Source organism: Dendrobates tinctorius, unplaced genomic scaffold, assembly GCF_039654945.1.
Source record: "Dendrobates tinctorius isolate UK_male_01 unplaced genomic scaffold, ASM3965494v1 ptg000035l, whole genome shotgun sequence".
NCBI classification, from domain to species: Eukaryota; Metazoa; Chordata; class Amphibia; order Anura; family Dendrobatidae; genus Dendrobates; species Dendrobates tinctorius.
Genome location: NW_027361703.1, coordinates 26,987,824 through 27,009,517, shown reverse-complemented (window position 1 = coordinate 27,009,517; position 21,694 = coordinate 26,987,824). Strand labels below are relative to the sequence as shown.

The following is a 21,694-nucleotide window of genomic DNA, read 5'->3' as shown; positions in this document are numbered from 1 at the left end:
GTCTCTGTCCTTTCATAAACAGTGTCCAGCAGGCTCTTTTATTATCAGAAGCAGGATTACAATGACAGGTAACACCTATATAGACCGCTAATATCACAGGATCCACAACAGGTAATAACACAGCTGACCCTGCTTCCCATCCCTCCATAGTGACCTTTTGTAAAGATGTTTCAGTACCTAGGATAGGGTCAGGGTCTAACTATTGTGGCTATGTACATATGTTGTTTCCTGAAACAGAAAGTGAGAGTCTGAAAAAGCGACAAATTTGCAAGAAATCTATTTTACTCTTCGCCACGACAGCACCCACTTGGAGAGAGGGATCCGCCCATAGGAACAGGAAACCTACAGAGATAAGAGGGCGGTCTGCCTCTCCCCCTCAGTTGGTTTCCTGTTTCTAAGGGGAACCGCAGGATACGCTACAGTCTTACCTGGGCCAAGGAACCGCCTGTGCAGTGTCTGCGAGAACGGCAGGGGTTCCGGTCCAGAGGCAGCAACGGGGGAGTGCTGGAATCCGGCTCCCTCCTCGGCTGGTATGGACGGACGGGGCAGAAACACCGGTATCGGGTGGCGCCGACCGGGTGTTCTTCTGATAATGACATGACACCGGAGGGAGGATCCATTCCGGTCCATGTGGGGCGCAGGAACCGGAGAAAACGGCAGCCTCCGGCGTTCCTAAAGGGCTTCAGCGTCCAGGAGGACGCACATGCAGCGCAGCAGGAAGTGGTAAGGAGGAACTTCCGGGTTACCGGAGGTTCCTCGGCTCAGAGCGCACGCGCGGCTGGGCGGCACCACAGGCGTAGAGGCGCTCCCCGCCCTCTCCAGAGGGGGAAAAAAAAAAAAAGATTTAACCTGCAGAGCGCGGGCGGCTAGAGTCAGCGCTGAAGCGCATACTAATGAGCCGCAAATAGGCGCACCTGGAGGGGGAGGTACCAGGTATGAAGGGGCTTACAAAAGGCCTGGGGCAAAGGGATACGGCGTGCAATCATGTCTTCACCAAGGCAGGACACGCATCCCCAGGCAGGCGATGCAGCAGCAGCCAAGGACCACGCAAGACGAGGTTCCTCGGATCGTTGCCACAGAAGCCACGCCAACAAGCCTCCTTCTCAGCCTCCTGAGCCGGTACCTACAGCTTCTCTGGGTGAGTGGACGACGCTCTGCCTATCAAGCTGATAAAATGTGTCTCTCTCTCTCTCTCTCTCTCTCTCTCTCTCTCTCTCTCTCTCTCTCTCTCTCCCTCTCCCTCTCCCTCTCCCTCTCCCTCTCCCTCTCCCTCTCCCCTCCGTCATGATGTCTCTATCTCAGACTAAGAGGAAGGAAAAATCAAAAAATAAAGAATATGCCCTGTGTACACGTCCGCTACCGGACTCTTACACAAAAAGGCTGTGCAAAAGATGCATTAACGAAACGGCAAAACAGGCATCAACATCAGCCGCAGATATAAGGGCCATAATTAGGGAAGAACTACAGGCCTTAAACCAGTCTAGCAGGCCTACTAATATCGAAACTACTAAGCCAGCAGGGGCCGTAGACACCGATGAGGGCGAAGTAGCCTCAGATAGTTCCAATGCATCCACATCAGCATCCTCCTCAGATATGGAGGGCCGTTGCTGTTTTCCTTTAGATCATATGGATAATTTAGTTAAATCCGTGCGGAATACAATGGGATGCGCAGACACAAAGGAGCCACAAACGACTCAAGAAATTATGTTTGCAGGTCTTACCGACAGAAAGAGGAGAGTTTTTCCGGTTATTCCAGCGATAAAAGCTCTGGTTAAGAAGGAATGGGAGAGACAGGACCAGAGAGGGTATCTTCCCTCAACCTCAAAGAGAAGGTACCCCTTTAGCGACGAAGAGTTGTCGACATGGGTTAAGGTCCCGAAGGTAGACGCGGCAGTGGCCTCCGCCTCAAAGCAAACGATCTTACCAGTGGAGGACACAGGGGTTCTAAAAGACCCTCTTGACCGCAAAGCTGACGCTTCATTGAAGAGGGCATGGGAGGCAGCTACCGGCACGTTTAAACCGGCAATAGCTAGTACATGCACAGCTCGTTCTATGCTGGTCTGGATCGATCAACTAGACCAGCAAATAGACCAGAAGATCTCCAGAGACAAGCTACGAGCCGCCATACCACTAATCCGTGGCGCAGCAGCATATATAGCAGATGCTTCTGCTGATTCCTTACGCATGGCAGCCAGAACAGCAGGGTTGGCTAATAACGCCAGACGTAGCCTATGGCTTAAAAGCTGGAGAGGTGACACCCAGTCCAAAGCAAAGCTTTGTACCATTCCTTGCGAGGGTGAGTTCTTATTTGGGAAAGCCTTAGATGAAATCCTTACGAAGGCAACAGAAAGGAAAAAAGGATTCCCTAACCCTCCTCTCCCATTTTATAGGAGGGCGTTTAGGAGAAGACCATTTGGCCGGGGAAGACCAGCAGAAAATCAAAACCGCTGGGCCACAAAGGAAGGAAAGGGCAAAGGTGCCATGTTTAGGGGATCCTCCTTCCGCAGGGACGGGAACTGAGGAGCCAGTCCCTCCAGTAGGAGGGAGGCTAAAAATTTTTTTTCGAGAATGGGAGAAAATTACGGCTAGCCCTTGGGTTCTGGGCATTATTAAAGAAGGGTTAAAGATAGAATTCCATCATGTACCCCATAATTGATTAATCATAACATCCTTCAGCTCACCAATCCAACAGCAGGCCCTGGAGGCTGAGATTTGGAACCTACTGGACAAAAAAGTTTTGGTCCATGTGCCTAAAGGGCAGGAAGGGAGAGGATTTTACTCCCCTCTCTTTCTGATATCTTAACCAGATGGATCATTCCGGACGATAATCAACTTGAAGAAATTAAATTCATTTATAATAAATCATAAATTTAAGATGGAATCCATAAGATCCACGATTAAGCTCCTCTTCCCCAATTGTATGATGGCAGGCTTGGATCTGAAGGATGCTTATTATCATATTCCCATCCATTGCAGATATCAGAGATACCTCAGAGTGGCGGTCCTCCTCGATGGCAAGATACAGCATCTCCAGTTCACAGCCATGCCATTCGGCATTTCCATCGCACCACGAGTATTTACAAAGGTGATGCTGGAAGTGATGGCTTTTTTACGCCAGAAGGACACACTAATAGTACCCTATCTGGATGATTTTTTGATAGGGAATTCAATTCGGCAATGTAATGAGCGAGTTGCTGATACAATCTTGTCCCTACAGGCCCTAGGGTGGATAATAAACTTCAAGAAGTCCAGAATCGAGCCGGAGTCTGTTCAGTCCTTCCTGGGTCTCGAGCTAGACTCCATATACCAAAAATGTCTGCTGTCACAGGTAAAAATTTCAGCAATTAAAAAGGTTAGGATAGCAATAGATCGGCCACACATATCTTTAAGGGAAGCAATGTCCCTCCTGGGATACCTTACTGCCTGCATCCCGGCAGTTCGGTGGGCCCAGTTCCACACAAGGGAGCTACAACACCAAATTCTCTTAGAGGAGTCCCGTGACCGGGGGAATCTGACAAAGAAGATCACGCTATCCCAGGAGGTCCTAACCTCCCTTGCATGGTGGCTAAGGGACGATAACCTAGCGGGAGGAGTACCTTGGGTTATAACACCCTCCCGTATAATTATCACGGACGCTAGCCCCACAGGATGGGGAGCCCATATGGGGAATATTTTTGCCCAAGGCCTATGGGATATAGGCGAAGATAAGGATTCGTCAAATTTAAAAGAACTAAAGGCAGTCTATCATGCATTATATCATTTTCTTCCACAGTTACAAGGGGAAAACGTGAGAATCCTTTTGGACAACACCACAGTAGTCGCATATCTGAACAGACAAGGCGGAACTCGATCAGTCACCTTAAGGTCTTCCGCAAGAAGGATTTTATCCCTAGCAGAAAAACATTTTTTGTCTCTCTCAGCCCTCCACATAAGGGGAAGAGACAATTTGGAGGCAGATTTTCTAAGCCACCATACACTGCGGCAAGGAGAGTGGTGTCTAAGCCGGGGGATATTCACACGCATCGTGTCACTATGGGGTCTTCCCCAAATAGATCTCTTCGCCACCAGAGAAAACAGGCAGGTGCGAAGGTTCGCCTCTCTAAATATGACAGACAATCCGGAAATTCTGGATGCCCCGTGGCACTTCAAACTGGTATATGCTTTTCCACCAATCATACTACTACCGCAGGTGATCAGGAAAATCAGAGCAGAGGAAGCACGAATAATCTTAATAGCACCATTCTGGCCCAGGAGGCCATGGTTTTCGTGCCTGCAAGCAATGTCAGTGACAGACCCGTGGGTGCTTCCTTCAACCCCCAGGCTCCTCTCACAGGGGCCATTCTTCCATCCTCAAGTGGACAATCTCCACTTGACGGCCTGGAACTTGAAAGGGAAATGTTGAGATCAAGAGGATTCTTGGAGGGATTAGTCAATACACTCCTACAAAGTCGAAAAGTGGCAACGACAAAAATCTACACCAGAGTATGGAGAAAATTCCTAGAGTCCCACACAGGCCCTGATTCTGGAGAAATTCCGATTACAGCGATCCTAGAGTTCCTACAGAAAGGAATTAGGACTATCTGTTAACACACTAAAAGTCCAGGTGTCGGCTCTAGGGGCCCTCTATAGTTATAACGTGGCAGGCAATAGATGGATAGGCAGATTCATCTCGGCCTGTGAGCGGAGCGAGCCGGTGCACATACCTAGAGTTCCTCCTTGGGACTTAAACCTGGTTCTGGAGGCTCTAACACGTCCTCCTTTTGAACCTTTAGATTCAATATCCCTTAAACACCTATCCTTCAAAACAGTACTGCTAGTTGCACTAACCTCAGCCAGAAGAGTTAGCGACATACAAGCACTTTCAATAGAACCCCCTTTTCTGTTGACATTCCAGGATCAGCTAATATTAAAACCAGACCCCTCATACCTACCAAAAGTAGCAGGGAAGTTTCATAGATCACAATAGATTCACCTCCCTTCATTTTTTAGAAACCCTTCTACTCCAGAGGAAGAAAAGTTCCATACACTAGACGTTAGAAGAGCTGTATTACAATACATCGAGAGGTCTAGCAGCTGGAGGAAGAGTAGGGCTCTATTTGTTTCCTTTCAGGGCCAAAAGAAGGGATATGAAGTCACAAGGGGTACTTTGTCTCGGTGGATCAGAGACGCGATTGGGCTGGCATACTCCGAGAGCAATGAAAATCCTCCGGAGGGTATCAGAGCACATTCCGCCAGAGCTATGGCTTCCTCTTGGGCAGAGAGGGGAGACGTCGCAATCGAGTCTATATGTAAGGCGGCAACCTGGTCTACACCCTCTACCTTTTATAATCACTATAGGCTTGATTTATCATGCTCATCTGACCTAGCTTTTGGTAGAGCGGTCCTCGGCACGGTGGTCCCTCCCAGGTGAAGGTCTCTCCAAGTGGGTGCTGTCGTGGCGAAGAGTAAAAAGCCGGATTACTTACCGGTAATGCTCTTTTAATGAGTCCACGACAGCACCCGTTCACTAACCCTCCCTAGAAGTTAACATATTGTATATACACCTTCTTAGTTGTAAAGTTAATAAATTTAAAATATTGGATAATATAATGGCCTAATAATTGGCGGTCCTCCTGGTACTCTGAAATCCAACTGAGGGGGAGAGGCGGACCGCCCTCTTTTATCTCTGTAGGTTTCCTGTTCCTATGGGCGGATCCCTCTCTCCAAGTGGGTGCTGTCATGGACTCATTAAAAGAGCATTACCGGTAAGTAATCCGGCTTATTTGTACTACAAATTGTAATAATGAAAAATAAATCAGTAGCAAAATAAAAACATTCAACACAAAAACCTGGTTTAAACAAAAGGTCATTTTCTGCTGATACCGTCCCTTTAAAACAAAGTAATTTGCAACAAGGCAAGCAGATGTAAATGAGGCCTAATAAAAAAGGTAACTGGATCCATTCTACATGAAATGTGCTATTCTCTGAACACTGTTTACATAGTAACTCAGTGTAAGCACACAGAACAGATAAGGCTATGACAAAGAAAAGAGGAATGTATTTTCAGAAGCATCTGGTCACAATTGTTGGTCTTTCAACTTTCAGATTAGGTTTGTAGTTTTCCAAGCAAATAAATTATTAACCAGTAGATTAACCACTTGCTCTATTAATTCAGCAGCACAAACCAAGGAAAGATTGAACTTGCACTCAATAAGGTCATTTGTACAATAACCGTTATGTATATTATCCAAATGAATTTGGCTGCATAATAATCATAATTTAAACATACATTCCAAACTCACATTGTATCACTAATATCAGTCTAATACTACTGAGGCTCACAATCTAATATTTATATCTCCACCATACACATTATATAGCTGTTCTACTGCCCTCTATTTCTCCTGATTTTCCCATACACAGTACCAACCACAGTAATGGTTGGCTGAGAATGCATTTGTTCTCTATTACATAACCACTGTGAGAATCAAAAGAATCAGCTGTTGAAAATCAACAGGCCAGATCCTTCTCTCCCTCAACATCTTCTGTCAAGTGAGAGTTGGGAGGCCCCCACACACATACCGTAAATAGTTGTCCAATGCTCCCCCATAGCACAATTTTTAACATGTTTTTTTGTAATACTCATTTCCTCGAATGTTATGGAAGAATTGTAAAATATCTTCAGTTATCAGCAAGAGCTTGAATGTAAACACAATTTCCTCAACCCCTATAGCTGTATACCCTACAGCAGTGGTCCCCAACTCCAGTCCTCAAGAGCCACCAACAGGTCAGGTTTTAAGGATTTCCTTAGTATTGACAGGTGGTGCAATTATTGCCTGTGCAGGTGAGCAGATCTCACCTGTGCAATTTTAAGGGAAATTCTGAAAACATGACCTGTTGGTGGCTCTTGAGAACGTGGACTTGGGGAACAATGTCCTACAGCTATACACTTGCTTAGATTAATGAGGGTCTTTAACCCCTTTCTGTCATGTGACGTACTATCCCGTCCATGTGCCCTGGGACTTAATTCCCAGGGACGGGATAGTACGTCACAGCGATCAGCGGCGCCCACGTGGTGAGTGCCGCTGATCGCGGCCGGGTGTCAGCAGATTATCACAGCTGACACCCGGCACAATTTGTCAGTGGTAGTCACGGACCGCCCCCGACACGTTAACCCCTTGCACACCGCGATCAAACACGATCGCGGTGTACCGGGGGTCTAAAGGGAAGCGTCGGTAGGGAGGGGGGCTCCTTCCGTGCTTCCCTGAGCCCCCCACAGCAGCACAATGGGCAGCGATCTGTCACATGACAGGTATGTCCCCCCTGGGACAATGTAATAAAGTTTAAAAAAAAAAAAAAAAAAAGTGTAAAAATAATTTTGAAAAAAATCGCTAAATAAATAAAATATTCCCTAATAAATTCATTTTATGGAAATAAAAAAAACAAAACAATAAAAGTACACATTTGGTATCGCCGCGTCAGTAATGACCCGCCCTATAAAACTGTCCCACTAGTAAACCCCTTAAGCGAACCCCTTAAAAAATAAAAAACTAAGCAAAAAATGATTGATTATCATACCGCCGAACAAAAAGTGCAATAACGCGTGATTAAAAAGACGCATATAAATATCCATGGTACCGCTGAAAACGTCATCTTGTCCCGCAATAATCAGAGCCGCCATACAGCATCATCAGCAAAAAAATAAAAAAAGTTATAGCTCGCAGAATAAAGCGATGCAAAAATAATTATTTTTTATATAAAATAGTTTTCATTGCATAAAAGCGCCAAAACATAAAAAAAGGCATAAATGAGGTATCGCTGTAACCGTACTGACCCGAAGAATAAAAGGGCTTTATCAATTTTACCGCAGATGGAACGGTGTAAACGCACCCCCCAAAAGAAATTTATGAAACGCTGGTTTTTGTTCATTCTGCGTCCCAAAAATCGGAATAAAAAGCGATCAAAAGATGTCACGTGCCCGAAAATGATACAAATAAAGCCATCAACTCGTCCCGCAAAAAATAAGACCTCACATGACTCTGTGGGTCAAAATATGGAAAAATTATAGCTTTCAATATGTGGTGATGCAAAAACTATTTTTACAATAAAAAGCGTCTTTTAGCGCGTGACAGCGGCCAAAAATAAAAACCCGCTATAAATAGTAAATCAAACACCCCCGTTATCACCCCCTTAGTTAGGGAAAAATAATAAAATTAAAAGAAAATGTATTTATTTCCATTTTCCCATTAGGGTTAGGGCTAGAGTTAGCGCTGAGATTAGGGTTAGGGGTGTGTTGGGGTTAGGGTTGGAGTTATAATGGGGGGGGGTTTCCACTGTTTGGGCACATCAGGTGCTCTCCAAATGCAACATGGCGTCTGATCTCAATTCCAGCCAATTCTGCGTTGAAAAAGTCAAATGGTGCTCCTTCTCTTCCAAGCTCTGCCATGCGCCCAAACAGTGTTTTACCCCCACATATGGGGTATCAGCCTACTCAGGACAAATTGCAAAACAACTTTTGGGGTCCAAGTTCTCCTGTTACCCTTAGGAAAATAAAAAATTGGGGGCAAAAATATCATTTTTGTGGAAAAAAATTTTTTTTTTTATTTTCACGCCCGGGCGTTATAAGCTTCTGTGAAGCACTTGGGGGTTCAAACTGCTCACCACACATCTAGATAAGTTCCGTGAGGGGGTCTAGTTTCCAAAATGGAGTCACTTGTGGGGAGTTTCAATAGTTTAGGTACATCAGGGACTCTCCAAAAGCAACATGACGCCCGCAGACCATTCCATCAAAGTCTGCATTCCAAAACATCACTACTTCCCTTCCGAGCCCTGACGCGTGCCCATACAGTAGTTTTCTCCCACATATGGGGTATCAGCGTACTCGGGACAAATTGGACAACAACTTTTGAGGTCCAATTTCTCCTGGTACCCTTGGGAAAATAAAAAAATTGGTGACTAAAAGATCATGTTTGTGGAAAAAATACGATTTTTTTTATTTTCACGCCCGGGCGTTATAAACTTCTGTGAAGCACGGGGGGGGGTTCAAAGTGCTCACCACACATCTAGATAAGTTCCTTGGGGGGTCTAGTTTCCAAAATGGTGTCAATTGTGGGGGGTTTCCACTGTTTTGGTACATCAGGGGTTTTCCAGTCGCGACATGGTGTCTGATCTCAATTCCAGCCAAAAACGTCAAATGGCGCTGCTTCCCTTCTGAGCTCTGCCATGCGCCCAAATAGTCGTTTACACCCACATATGGGGTATCAGCGTACTCAGGACAAATTGCACAATAACTTTTAGGGTCCTGTTACCCTTGAAAAAATAAAAATTGGGGGTGAAAAGATCATTTTTGTGAAAAAAATATGATTTTTTAATTGTACCGCTGTACGTTGTAAACTTTTGTGAAGCCCTTGTGGGTTCAAAGTTCTCACCACATATCTAGATAAGTTCCTTGGGGGGTCTAGTTTCCAAAATGGGGTCACTTGTGGGGGTTTTCCACTGTTTAGGTACATCAGGGGCTCTCCAAACGTGACATTGCGTCCGATCTGAATTACAGCCAATTTTTTATTGAAAAGTCAAACAGCGCTCCTTCCCTTCTGAGCTCTGCCATGCGCCAAAACAGTGGTTCCCCCCCACATATCAGGTATCGGCGTACTCAGAACAAATTGCACAATAACTTTTGCAGTCCAATTTCTCTTGTTACCCTTGGTAAAATAAAAAAAATTGAATCTGAAGTATTTTTTTTGTGAAAAAAAGTTAAATGTTCATTTTTTTTTTTAAATATTCAAAAAGTTACTGTGACGCACCTGAAGGGTTAATAAACTTCTTGAATGTGGTTTTGAGCACCTTAAGGGGTGCAGTTTTTAGAATGGCGTCACTTTTGGGTATTTTCTATCATATAGACCCCTCAAAGTGGCTTCAAATGTGATGTGGTCCGTAAAAATAAAATGGTGTTGCAAAAATGAGAAATCGCTGGTCAACTTTTAACCCTTATAACTTCCTAACCAAAAAAAATTTTGGTTCCAAAATTGTGCTGATGTAAAGAAAACATGTGGGAAATGTTACTTATTAAGTTTTTTGTGTGCCATATCTCTGATTTAAGGGCATAAAAATTCAAAGTTGGAAAATTGCGAAATTTTAAAAATTTTCGCCAAATTTCTGTTTTTTTCACAAATAAACGCAAGTTATTTGAATGAAATTTTACCACTAACATGAACTAAAATATGTCATGAGAAAACAGTTTCAGAATCACCAGGATCCATGGAAGCATTTCAGAGTTATTACCTCATAAAGGGACAGTGGTCAGAATTGTAAAAATTGGCCTGGACATGAACGTGCAAACCACCCTTGGGGGTTAAATCTCACTTCATTGGAGATATCACTGTACCTGGGCTGCACTTGTTGGTATGAAGAATCTTGAATGGTATAGAATTAAGGTTTTTATTCCACCAACGCGTTTCGACGCCAGACGTGCCAGTCCACAGCTGAAACGCATCGGTTGAATTTTATTTTATACCGTCAAGAATTCTTAATTTCCTCAAGCCCAGGTACTGTGATGTCACCAGAGAAGTGAATTGCTATCTGCAAGATCTTCTCCAGCCATGGGGCTACAGCTGTGGATTCTAAGATCTGACCTCATTATTTAAGGGGGATTTCTGTGTAATTTTTTATCCGATATTTATAAAACAAGCCATTACGCCATTGTGAACAGACCCTGAAGCATGCTATGAATGTGCTAAAATAAGAAGCTCTCTAGTGACAAATTTTTAGTTTTGCTGCCTTTACTTTCTGCTTTCGCCTTTGCCTTCTGACATATTCAGTGAAGCCAATAAGTTGTTAAAAGGAGCTTCAAGAACATATACATGAACAAGTAATATATTATTAATAGAAGAGATAACCCAGCTAAATGTAGCATAATTTTATGTAACGTTAGAATAATTTGGTTTGTTTTTTTCTAAATGCAGCTCGAGTCAGAGAAAAATGAGCTTCAAGCTATAGAAGAAGACCACAAAAAGCTATTGGCACGTCTAGAGGAAGAACGCGCCAAAAATAAACATGTTGTACTGATTTTAGTTAAAGAGTGTAAACTTTTGTCCAACAAACTAGTGGAAGAGTCTCAAAAGTTTGATGATGTAGTGTCAAAATTAGAATTGGAAAAGAAGAAGAGTTCTGACCTAGAAGAAGCTCTAGCTACTGAAAAACAGATTAGGTCCCAAATGGAAGCACAGATGGAAGCTCGGGTTGAAAAACAACTTTCTGAATTTGATACTGAAAGAGAGCATCTCCATGCCAAGCTCTCACAAGAAGAAGCACACACCAAAGAACTACAAGATGAAATAGACAAGATGAAGAAAATGATTGAGCAGTTGAAAATGTCTAGAGAAGAAGATAAAACAACTATATCTCTTCGCAAAAATAAAGATAAGCTCTCTCTGTCTGTGGGATCTGGATCACGTTCTGTTTCTTGCCAGACATCAGTTGTAGATGGTGACTCTGAAAGTATAAAGAAGTCTCCTTTGACAATACCAGCCAAGCCATCAATAGTTAATCATGTCATAGCAAGCAATGCAAAGGGAAATGTTTGTACAAATTCTGCATTTGCAAAGCATGTTACAGATAGATATACAGTCCAAAATGATTCATTAACAGGTCTTCCTACAAACCATGGAGTATCTTCATTTTTAAGCCGCACAGAAGAGAATGGCTGCTTATCAGAACAGACAAGTATTTCCTCTGCCCACCCTAACATTCCATTTTGCACCACACCAGCTTCTCCAAGCTACCTGTCTCAGTCTATGCAGAGTTTACATACACCTAGTTCTATCACAACCGTAAACTCAGGTCTTAGTCCGCGTATTCAGGCTGCCAAGTTTAAGTTTCAGGCAAATGCCAATGAGCATGACCAAAATGGAAACACAACTCAAAATCTTCAAACAAGAGAATTATCCCCCAACAGCCGTGAAAATATGGTTGCGAAGCAAATGGCTAGAAATACTGTGACCCAAGTCCTTTCTAGGTTTACTAGTCCTCAGGGGAATGCACAAATCAGACCTGGGTTCTCACATGCAATGGAAACTGGTACATATCCACCAGTTGCTGGACGAACTGGGCATCCATCATTTGCACTTAAATCAACTTCAGTTTCAAGAGTTGATCGGGGAAATCCACCGCCTATTCCTCCAAAAAAGCCTGGACTTTCCCAGACTCCATCTTTACCACATCCTCCATTAAAGACTCCATCAAATGTTGGGGTGAAAAATGAGCATAAACCCATTACATCTGCTCCTACCACTTCAACACACGGATTCAGGGTAAACGAGGAAACTGTATCTAAGTCTTCACCTCAGCTGCCACCAAAACCATCTATAGATATACCTGTGGCATCTGCAGGCTGTGTCATACCAGCCATAGGCACATCACAGGTGGGTGCTTGGCATTCCCAGTCCCCTGGATGGACCGAACCTGCATGTTCAGAAAGTTCCCTTGTCATTCCCACAACCATTGCCTGTAACTCCTCCATACACCCTGTTAGTGCCTCATCCTGTAGACCATGTGATTCAGACAGCCTCCTGGTAACAGCATCAGGTAATGGGATATCAGCTTTACACTGTTTATTCTGCCAAATGTATCGGTATGTGGTTACTTGTTTCTTACCTTTCATTCTTCAGATAAGTCTCTATAGCACATTGTATTTCCTTTCATACATGGGGTATGAGAATCTGTTTTATTACAAAATCAGTTTGCACGTTCTTCTCCCAACTGATTTTAGAAATTTATCAGAATTGGGTTAGTGCAATCAGAATATTTCTTTCAAATTCTATTAAATACTATTTTTTAGGTAAAATATATGGTGTTTGAGTGTTATGCGTGAGCGTTCTATATAGAAGAATAAAATGATAGCATTAACAGCATTGATGACTGCATGCCAGATGCGGGTTAGTTTTGGAGGACATTTGTAACTTATATAATAGACAAAATAGACCAATGGAAATAAGGATATTTAGTAGCTTAGTTGGACTATACAATGGAGCATGGCCCCAGTTGGCCCATTTAGGTTCATACAGCTTTGTTGTATTGCTGTAGCTGTCCATTTCCATTAGGCACTGGTACATGTAACTTTTTCAGAAATTCACTAAACTATCTGTAAGGTTCACCTTCATACTCAACAGTGCTAACTTACTTATGAAAGCGGGACTTTTCTAGCAGGTGCATACTTGGCAGTTATAAACCCCTTTTACAGTAGTTAAATGGAGGGGTCATATCAAGACCTTGACTGTGTATATTTTGTGACTCTCTAATTGCTTTCAGTTATTATCCCAGATGAAGGATTCCTATGACATGGTGGCAGACTCTGTTTAAGTATGGATGAGCTGCTCATGAACATTTAAGCGACATATACATTGTGTTTGGACTAAAGTTGCCTTTTCTTCTTATTCCTAGATTTGCCATTTTCCATCAAACAGTCTTGGCTTACTGTGCTCTGCACTTGTTCATGCAGTTTTGAAAAAAGCAGAACATTCTGCCAATTAGGAGACCCAGCTTCACATAAAAATTCACAAGCGTTTTCCTTGATAGAAGTTAGGTCAGTAACTATAACCACTTTCTTAATGTAATATTGCCAAAACGAAGTTTATCACAGAGACTCTGTGGAGCCTCTTGTCATAATAGTATTTCTCCTCTGTTTGCTTAGGATTGTGTTATATCACACTTCTTAGACCTGTAACTGTTAACAGCTCTATATTTCAAGGGGTTCTACAGATTTATGAATTTATTCTTTATTCAGCCTAGCTCAGAATGTGCTCTCAGATTATTTACATCATGTTGGATTTCTGACCTCGATCTTAGAACTGGTGGATTGAGGCTGTAAAATTGCCTCATTTTTGTACATTCAACCATCTTCATAAGTCTTCAGAACCTCTTCTAATGGGAGGTAAAATGCTTATAAGAACCATCGAACCTAGAATACTATTTGGCCTATAAAGAGCTACTAACAAAATACTAATATATTGAACAGTTATATAACATGCAAAAACATCGCAAGTGATGGAATGTCTATAACGTCATGGCCATTTCACATCTGGTGACTTCATCTGGCCAGAAGATGAAACAGCCGTGACCTCATTGCACCTCCCATCCCTGTTTTTGGCATGATGTGTGAGAAACAAAGAACATTAAAGTAACAGTTTATTAACTGGATTCTGGCACTAGCAACACCTAGTCTTTATAATTTAATAGTCCGCCAACCAACACTGAAGTATACTTGTGTGGAATAGTGCCGGCTGTATCTGTCTCTATATCAGGGCTATTGGGACAGTTATACTGTAGTTCTATTGGTATCAGGCTTAATAGAGTAGTGTAGTCTGTACCTCTTACATCATTGGGCACGTTCAAAAAGTACAAACCTCTAGTAGAATCAGATAATCTTAATGGAGTTAGCTACTTTATAGTTAATATTAACAATTGTTTGTCAAACTGTAGACGAATCAATTTACTAATATGCCACTTGTACAAAGCTTGCATTTTCAGAATTTTTGGAAAGTATCCATTTTTTGTATTAAAACCATACCCCCTCGCTCGGCCCAACTTCTTCCCTTCTGCACAGTTTTCTCGACCATAAGGCCAGGTTCACATTGTGTTTAACCAGCCTGTTCAATGCAACGCGTTATGCCGAGGGGTAATGCAGTCCATCTAATGGACAGCCTAAACGCAGTATGAACCCAGCCTAAGATAGCTGCTGATGGAGAGTCATGTGTCTGGAAAAGTCACTCTGTCTCTATTGAAGCAAGCTGCGCTCGTGCCATCAATCATGTAGCGCAGGTGACGTATGTTTCAGCAGAAATGGCTGGTTTGTATACCTGGTGATAGCATTTTCAGCATGACTGCTAGTATTAATGCCATCTATCACATTCCGGCCACAAAAACAGGCTGCGTTAGAGTCTGCCACAATCTACTGTTAGATATTGCTTTTATTGCGTAAGGGTTGTCCTGTGTTTGGGTTTGGCATTTAGGTTTTATTCACATGTGGAAGAAATTTCTGGAACTGTTCCATTAATATCAATAGTGATTGCAGAAATCCATGTCATAGTTGCCAAGGATTATCGAAACGAGATACTTCAGAATCAATCCCTTGAAATTCTAAACATCCATGAAAGAATTGGGGTGGGATTTATACAAAATCTATCGACAAGTGGATTATCCTGTACAATTTTGAAGCACTCTTGACAGATTTGGGGGCATTCCAGGTTAAGACTGGTAACAGAATTTAAATGTCCATACATTTCCAATATCAGTGTTGGTAAGTTTTCTCATGTGCTTGCTGCCCAAACTGCCCCAGATGTCTAGAACTGATGGTTATCTCTCCTGTTTCTTGGCCTTGACAGCATAATCTGGTTATTTATTCGGACTCCCATGACAGCACCACGAGAGAGGGGATCCGCCCTATAGGAACAGGAAACCTACAGATACAAAAGGGCGGCACCTCTCCCACGCATCAGTTGGTTTCCTGTTCCTGAGGGGACGGGATCCTACAGAAGACCGGATCCCAGACCGGCCAGCCGATACAGGTAGCGAGGGGGTCTCCTACCTCGGCCTGGTGCGGATCTTCTGGAGGACGCCACGGTGGCCCAGGATGGGTGGCACGGCGGTGGCGTGTTCGGCAGGGAGCGGCGTCCGGAGCAGGTACGGCGGCAGCGCGGCTGCAGGGGGCTGTGACCGGGTGGCGCTGCTTCCAGGGCTCCTGGGCGTCCCGCGTGACTTCCGGTCCTTCCCGGGGTAGCGGTGACGTCGGGGGGCGGGCGGAGGATGCGCTTCCGGGTCGGCGCGCCACTGCGCATGCCCGAAGAATCCAAGATGGCGGCGCCCATCGGAAACACCGATGGCGTCGGCTTTCGGGCCGGGTGCGGCGCCAGCTGGGGTAGGGAGCCCTGTTAGGGGGGGAGGGGCGCGGCGTGGATACTGCTGACCGGAGGAGGGGTATTTAGGCAGGACCCTGGCAGGGTACCTTGCCTTGGCCACATTATCACAAGCAGCAGCGTACAGCAGCAGCAGTGGTAATGGAGAGTGATCGAGAGCAACACCAGCAGCAGCAGAAGCAGCAAGGGCGACAGCAGCGGCAAGCATCACTGCCGCCCCTGGATGACCTTCGGCAGGTCAAACAGAAAAAGAAGGTGTCCCGTGACAGTAATGAGCGGGCGGGACGAAGTGACCAGTCCACTCGTAAGAGCTCCTCCAGGCAGACAGGAGCATCGACTGAGAGAAATCCCCCTCATTCTCCGGTACTTGATTGTGGCACTGGTAAGTGATCTTCGTGAAAGTTCACTCAGTGACGGGACCCCCCTTCTGTGTTTTTTTTCTAGGGGAAAAAGGCTACAAGTAAGACTAAACATAGGGAATGCGCACTCTGTGCATGCCCATTACCGGACGCATGCCTCAAAAGATTGTGCCCCCCCTGTATTCAGCAGACGGTGGCAGAAGAGTCGCCCGCGGTAGCGGCGAGTTTAAGGGACATTGTCAGGGCAGAAATGAGGGAAACCCTAAAGTCCTTGTCCCAGCCGGGAAGTCAAAGGGGCGAGGTCCCGGTGGAGTCCGATTCCTCGGTAGAATGGAGAAAAAGCAGAGACTTCCAGGCTTCATGTCCCTCGTCCTCCTCAGGAGAAGAGGACTCGGGGCGATTTTGTCTGCCTCTTGACCGGGTAGACAAGCTGGTCAAAGCAGTCAGAGGGACAATGGAGGTAGAGGAGCCTAAGCCCCAATTATCCATGCAGGATGTCATGTTCTGTGGGCTGGAACAGAGGAAGCGGAGAGTCTTCCCATTAAATCAAAAGATCCAGGATCTGATCCACAGAGAGTGGAAAAAACCGGATAAAAGAGGGTCGCTACCACCAGCCCTCAAACGCAGATACCCCTTCGACGATCCGGCAGTGAATACTTGGGACAGAGCCCCCAAATTAGACGCAGCCATTGCAAAGGCATCGAAAAGGTCCTCGCTACCCTTTGAGGACATGGGATCCCTTAAAGATCCCCTAGACAGAAAGGCAGATACTTTCCTTAAAAACACCTGGGAAATGGCGGCCGGGTCCTTAAGACCAGCAGTGGCATCGACGTGCACGGCCAGGTCCATGATGGTCTGGTTGGACCAGTTGGAGTCACAATTAAAACAGGGTACATCAAGACAGACAATTCTTGGGGCCCTACCAACCATCCAAGAGGGAGCAGCCTTCCTAGCAGATGCCTCAGCAGATGCAGTGAGAATGGCCGCCAGAGCAGCAGGTCTCTCTAATGCAGCTCGTAGAGCCCTGTGGCTAAAGTGTTGGCAGGGAGACATTCAGTCCAGGGCAAAGCTCTGTGCGATTCCATGTGAGGGCGAATATTTGTTCGGCGCTGTCCTAGACGAGCTGCTTGAGAAGGCGGGGGACGACAAGAAAAAATTCCCAAACCTTTCGTCTGCGTCCTACCGTCGTCCATTTGGTAGAAGGAGATTCGGCCAGGGGAGAAGGCGCAACTCTTCGCCTATTAGAGATCGCCCCAGATGGGAAAACAGAAGGAGAAGAGGTACGGGCTATATGTTCACACGCTCGTCGAGAGATCAAAAGAGACCAAATCAATGACTAGCAATTCCCGTGGGGGGTAGACTGTCATCCTTCTTCCCGGCATGGTCACAGATTACAAATAGTGACTGGGTGCGCAAGGTAATATCCACCGGGCTTAGATTGGAGTTTACCCAGGTCCCGCGGGACACCTTTAAACTAACCCCTTTAAGATCTTCTCCTCTCGAACAGGCCGCTTTAGAAGCGGAAGTCTTGAGCCTATGCCAGAAAAATGTCCTGGTAGAGGTTCCAGAAGCTGAAAAAGGAAGAGGGTTCTACTCTCCCCTGTTTCTAGTCCAGAAACCTGATAAGACATTCAGAACGATTATAAACCTTCGTTTCCTTAACAGGTTTTTGATTAATCGTACATTTAAGATGGAGTCCATTAATACAACAATAAAAATATTGTTTAAAGGTTGTTTTATGGCAGTCATAGATCTGAAAGATGCGTACTATCATGTACCTATCCATACAGACTTCCAGCAGTTCCTGAGAGTGGCGGTTTCAGTAGGTGGCACAGTGCGTCATTATCAGTATAGAGCCCTTCCCTTTGGTCTCTCAGCAGCACCTAGGGTATTTACAAAGATAGTGGCCGAGGTTATGGCTCATTTACGGGAGGTTGACGTCTTAATCATCCCATATTTAGATGATTTCTTGATTGTGGGAAAATCGGTGGGTCATTGTAGATCCCAGATAGAAAAAGCTAAAACCAGATTAGAAAACCTCGGATGGATTTTAAACTACGAGAAATCCCGACTCCAGCCCTTAAAAATACAGAAGTTTCTAGGCTTATTACTAAATTCAGAAACTCAGCAGTGCCTGCTGCCACTAGATAAATTGCAAAAGATACAGGAGCAGGTTCTTCGGGCAATTGATAATCCGTCTATGATCCTCAGACAGGCCATGTCCCTGTTAGGCTCTCTAACTTCATGCATCCCAGCAGTCAGGTGGGCACAATTCCATACTAGAGCCCTACAGAACGACGTCCTGGTTAATAGCAGGGCCTTAGAAGGCTCCTTACAAGGTCGAGTGTTGCTAAGCCCCTCAGCTGTTACATCGCTTAGATGGTGGCTCGATAGCGAGAACCTAGCATCAGGTGTGCCCTGGATAACACAGATTACCCACATTATAACCACAGACGCTAGTTCCTTCGGTTGGGGAGCCCATATGGGGGACATAGTGGTACAGGGACTTTGGGGGTCTGATTCTGAAATCTCATCCAACCAGAGAGAGCTATTGGCGATAGAACGGGCAGTCAAGAAACTCATTATGTACCTACAGGGCCATCACGTGAGGATACACTCGGACAACCAGGTAGCGGTAGCATATGTCAACCACCAAGGTGGAACCCGCTCCAGCGCTCTGATGCAGATAACAGAACGGCTCCTTCAGATAGCAGAGAGAAATTTTCTATCTTTAACCGCACTCCACATCAGCGGAAAGGACAACGTAAGAGCAGACTTCCTAAGCCGCAAGGCTCTAAGGCAAGGAGAATGGGCTTTGAACAAAGATATTTACCACCAGATTGTCCGCAGATGGGGTCAGCCAGAGGTAGACCTCTTTGCCACCAGAGAAAACAGAAAAGAAAAATCGTTCTGCTCTCTGAACCCCAGGGAAAATCCCCTGGCGGTGGATGCCCTCCTGATAAGATGGGACTTTTCTCTGGCATACGCCTTCCCGCCATTGAATCTTCCTCCTCTGGTAGTCAGGAAGATCAGAGAGGATCGGGCAAAGGTCATACTAATTGCCCCCTTTTGGCCCAGGAGGACCTGGTTCGCATGGTTGAGGACCATGTCGGTATGCGATCCCTGGGTACTGCCGAACCTTCCGGTTCTCCTCTACCAGGGGCCAATCAGCCACCCACAAGTAGCAGGACTTCATTTGACGGCGTGGTGTTTGAAAGGTCACTGTTAAGGGATAGAGGGTTCTCCAAGAACTTAATTGACACCCTCCTAAAGAGCAGAAAATTAACTACCACTAACATCTATGCTAGGACCTGGAAACAATTCCTGTCCACCTTTCACTTTGACGTCAGAGACGGAATTCCCACGAAACATATTCTGGAATTTCTCCAGAAAGGTTTCGAATTGGGTCTCTCCACAAGTACGTTAAAAATACAGGTTTCAGCCTTAGGAGCCCTGTTTGCAGGTGATATTGCAAAAAATTATTGGGTAGCAAGGCTCATCAGAGCAGCAGCCAGATCGAGACCTATACACAAAGACAGATGTGTGCCATGGGACTTAAACTTAGTCCTTACAGCCATGACGGAAAGTCCGTTTGAACCTTTAGTTTCTGCCTCACTAAAGGTTATATCTCTTAAGACAGCATTTCTGGTAGCGATAACATCCGCACGTAGGGTGAGCGACATACAGGCACTTTCCAGATTGCCCCCTTACACAGAGTTCTTGCAAGATAGAGTAATCCTAAGGCCAGATACAGCATACCTTCCCAAGGTAGCAACACAATTCCACAGGACACAAGAGATAGTTCTGCCTTCCTTCCTCCCTAATCCAACCAACCCTAAAGAGCAAAAACTTCAGGCATTAGATATTAGGAGATGCTTACTTACATATTTAGCAGCCACGGATCCTTGGAAGAAGGAGAACGCATTATTCCTATCCTTCCAAGGTCCCAGGAAAGGATACAGAGTATCAAAACGCACGTTAGCAAGGTGGATTAGGGAGGCTATCTCTCTTGCCTACACAGCAGGTGGCGGCCCGGCTCCACAGAATCTGAGGGCGCATTCCACTCGGGCCATGGCATCATCCTGGGCAGAAAGATCTGGAGTATCTATTGATCAGATATGTAAGGCGGCCACCTGGTCATCTCCTTCCACCTTTTTTAACCACTATCGGTTAGACATGGGTGCCTCCTCAGATCTCACCTTCGGGCTAAGGGTGCTGCAGGCTGTAGTCCCTCCCTAAGTTAGTTTACATCTCTGTAATTCTCTCGTGGTGCTGTCATGGGAGTCCAAATAAAGTATTAAGTTACGTACCGGTAACGGTATTTTTCGGAAGCCCATGACAGCACCCTTAGTTCCCTCCCTTGTTCACGTATAACGGTGCACTCCTTTAGAAGATTGTTCATAAAATTACCTTATGTGGGAGATGGTGTAAAATAATTCTGGTAAATAGGGTAGATAGGTTGTATATATTATATGTTGTGTACTAACCATGGTAGCCTCTCAAGCTCTGTAATCCAACTGATGCGTGGGAGAGGTGCCGCCCTTTTGTATCTGTAGGTTTCCTGTTCCTATAGGGCGGATCCCCTCTCTCGTGGTGCTGTCATGGGCTTCCGAAAAATACCGTTACCGGTACGTAACTTAATACTTTGTGGCCAGCAGGATGTCTCTTGGTATTAGAAGTCAATGTTTCTACCTAACGATTTTCTAAAGTCACATAATAAGTTGGCTTATACACCCATATTCTAAACTTGTTAGTAGCTCTTTAAGAAGAACGTATTTTAGGTATTGGTCTTTTTCAATCCTTGAAAAAGTGTTTAACAGCAAGAAAATGGCGACCAATACTCCTTTATATCTTATCTTTTTTTTTTCCTTTTTGGCAAATTGCAATAGCTGTCAAAGACATACAGCCGTTTTTACTATAGTTTGCATTTAAATGATTCATTTTTTATGATTTCCAGCATGATGCATTTGAGTTATTGGTTAATTTTAAGCTCATAGATTTTCATACCCCATGATATTTATTTTGTATTAAACTGCAATTATTTTTCTTCAACTTGTAAAATCACTGTCTTCACCTCCTTGATATGCAATAATTTTTCCAATGAATGGGATTTGGCTTGGAAGTAGGGCAAAAAGATTAAAATATTGATTTTGGCTCTCAAATTAACCATCTCCACATTCTGAAGCTGATGCCAGAAGCTGTTCTTCTGTCTTTACTCCCTTTTCCATTACTGCATGTTTTTCCGGCTTAAGCAAATGCTTCACTCGTTGGCTTCTTTTGTATGACACATTTTTATTTTGCTTGATAAATAATTTGTTCCTGTCTTGAAAAGTAAATTAGACATGTATGTTAAATGGTAAGAAAAATGTTGCCAGTTTGTCAAAATTTATTTTGTTTATTGCATTCACATTTTTGCTGTTTTCCCCAACAGACCATATACCATTCAAC

At 44.6% G+C, this 21,694-nt stretch overlaps 1 protein-coding gene across 2 annotated transcripts in view; it reads left to right on the top strand.

Annotated features, from left to right (window-relative positions):
* The window catches only part of CTTNBP2 (cortactin binding protein 2), a 218,321-nt gene that overhangs the window by 76,367 nt on the left and 120,260 nt on the right, over positions 1–21,694 (top strand). For both annotated transcript variants that reach the window (XM_073573356.1, XM_073573355.1), the window contains exon 4: positions 10,941–12,561. In XM_073573356.1, the coding sequence (XP_073429457.1) occupies positions 10,941–12,561 (1,621 nt within the window). The remainder of the gene's footprint in view (positions 1–10,940; positions 12,562–21,694) is intronic.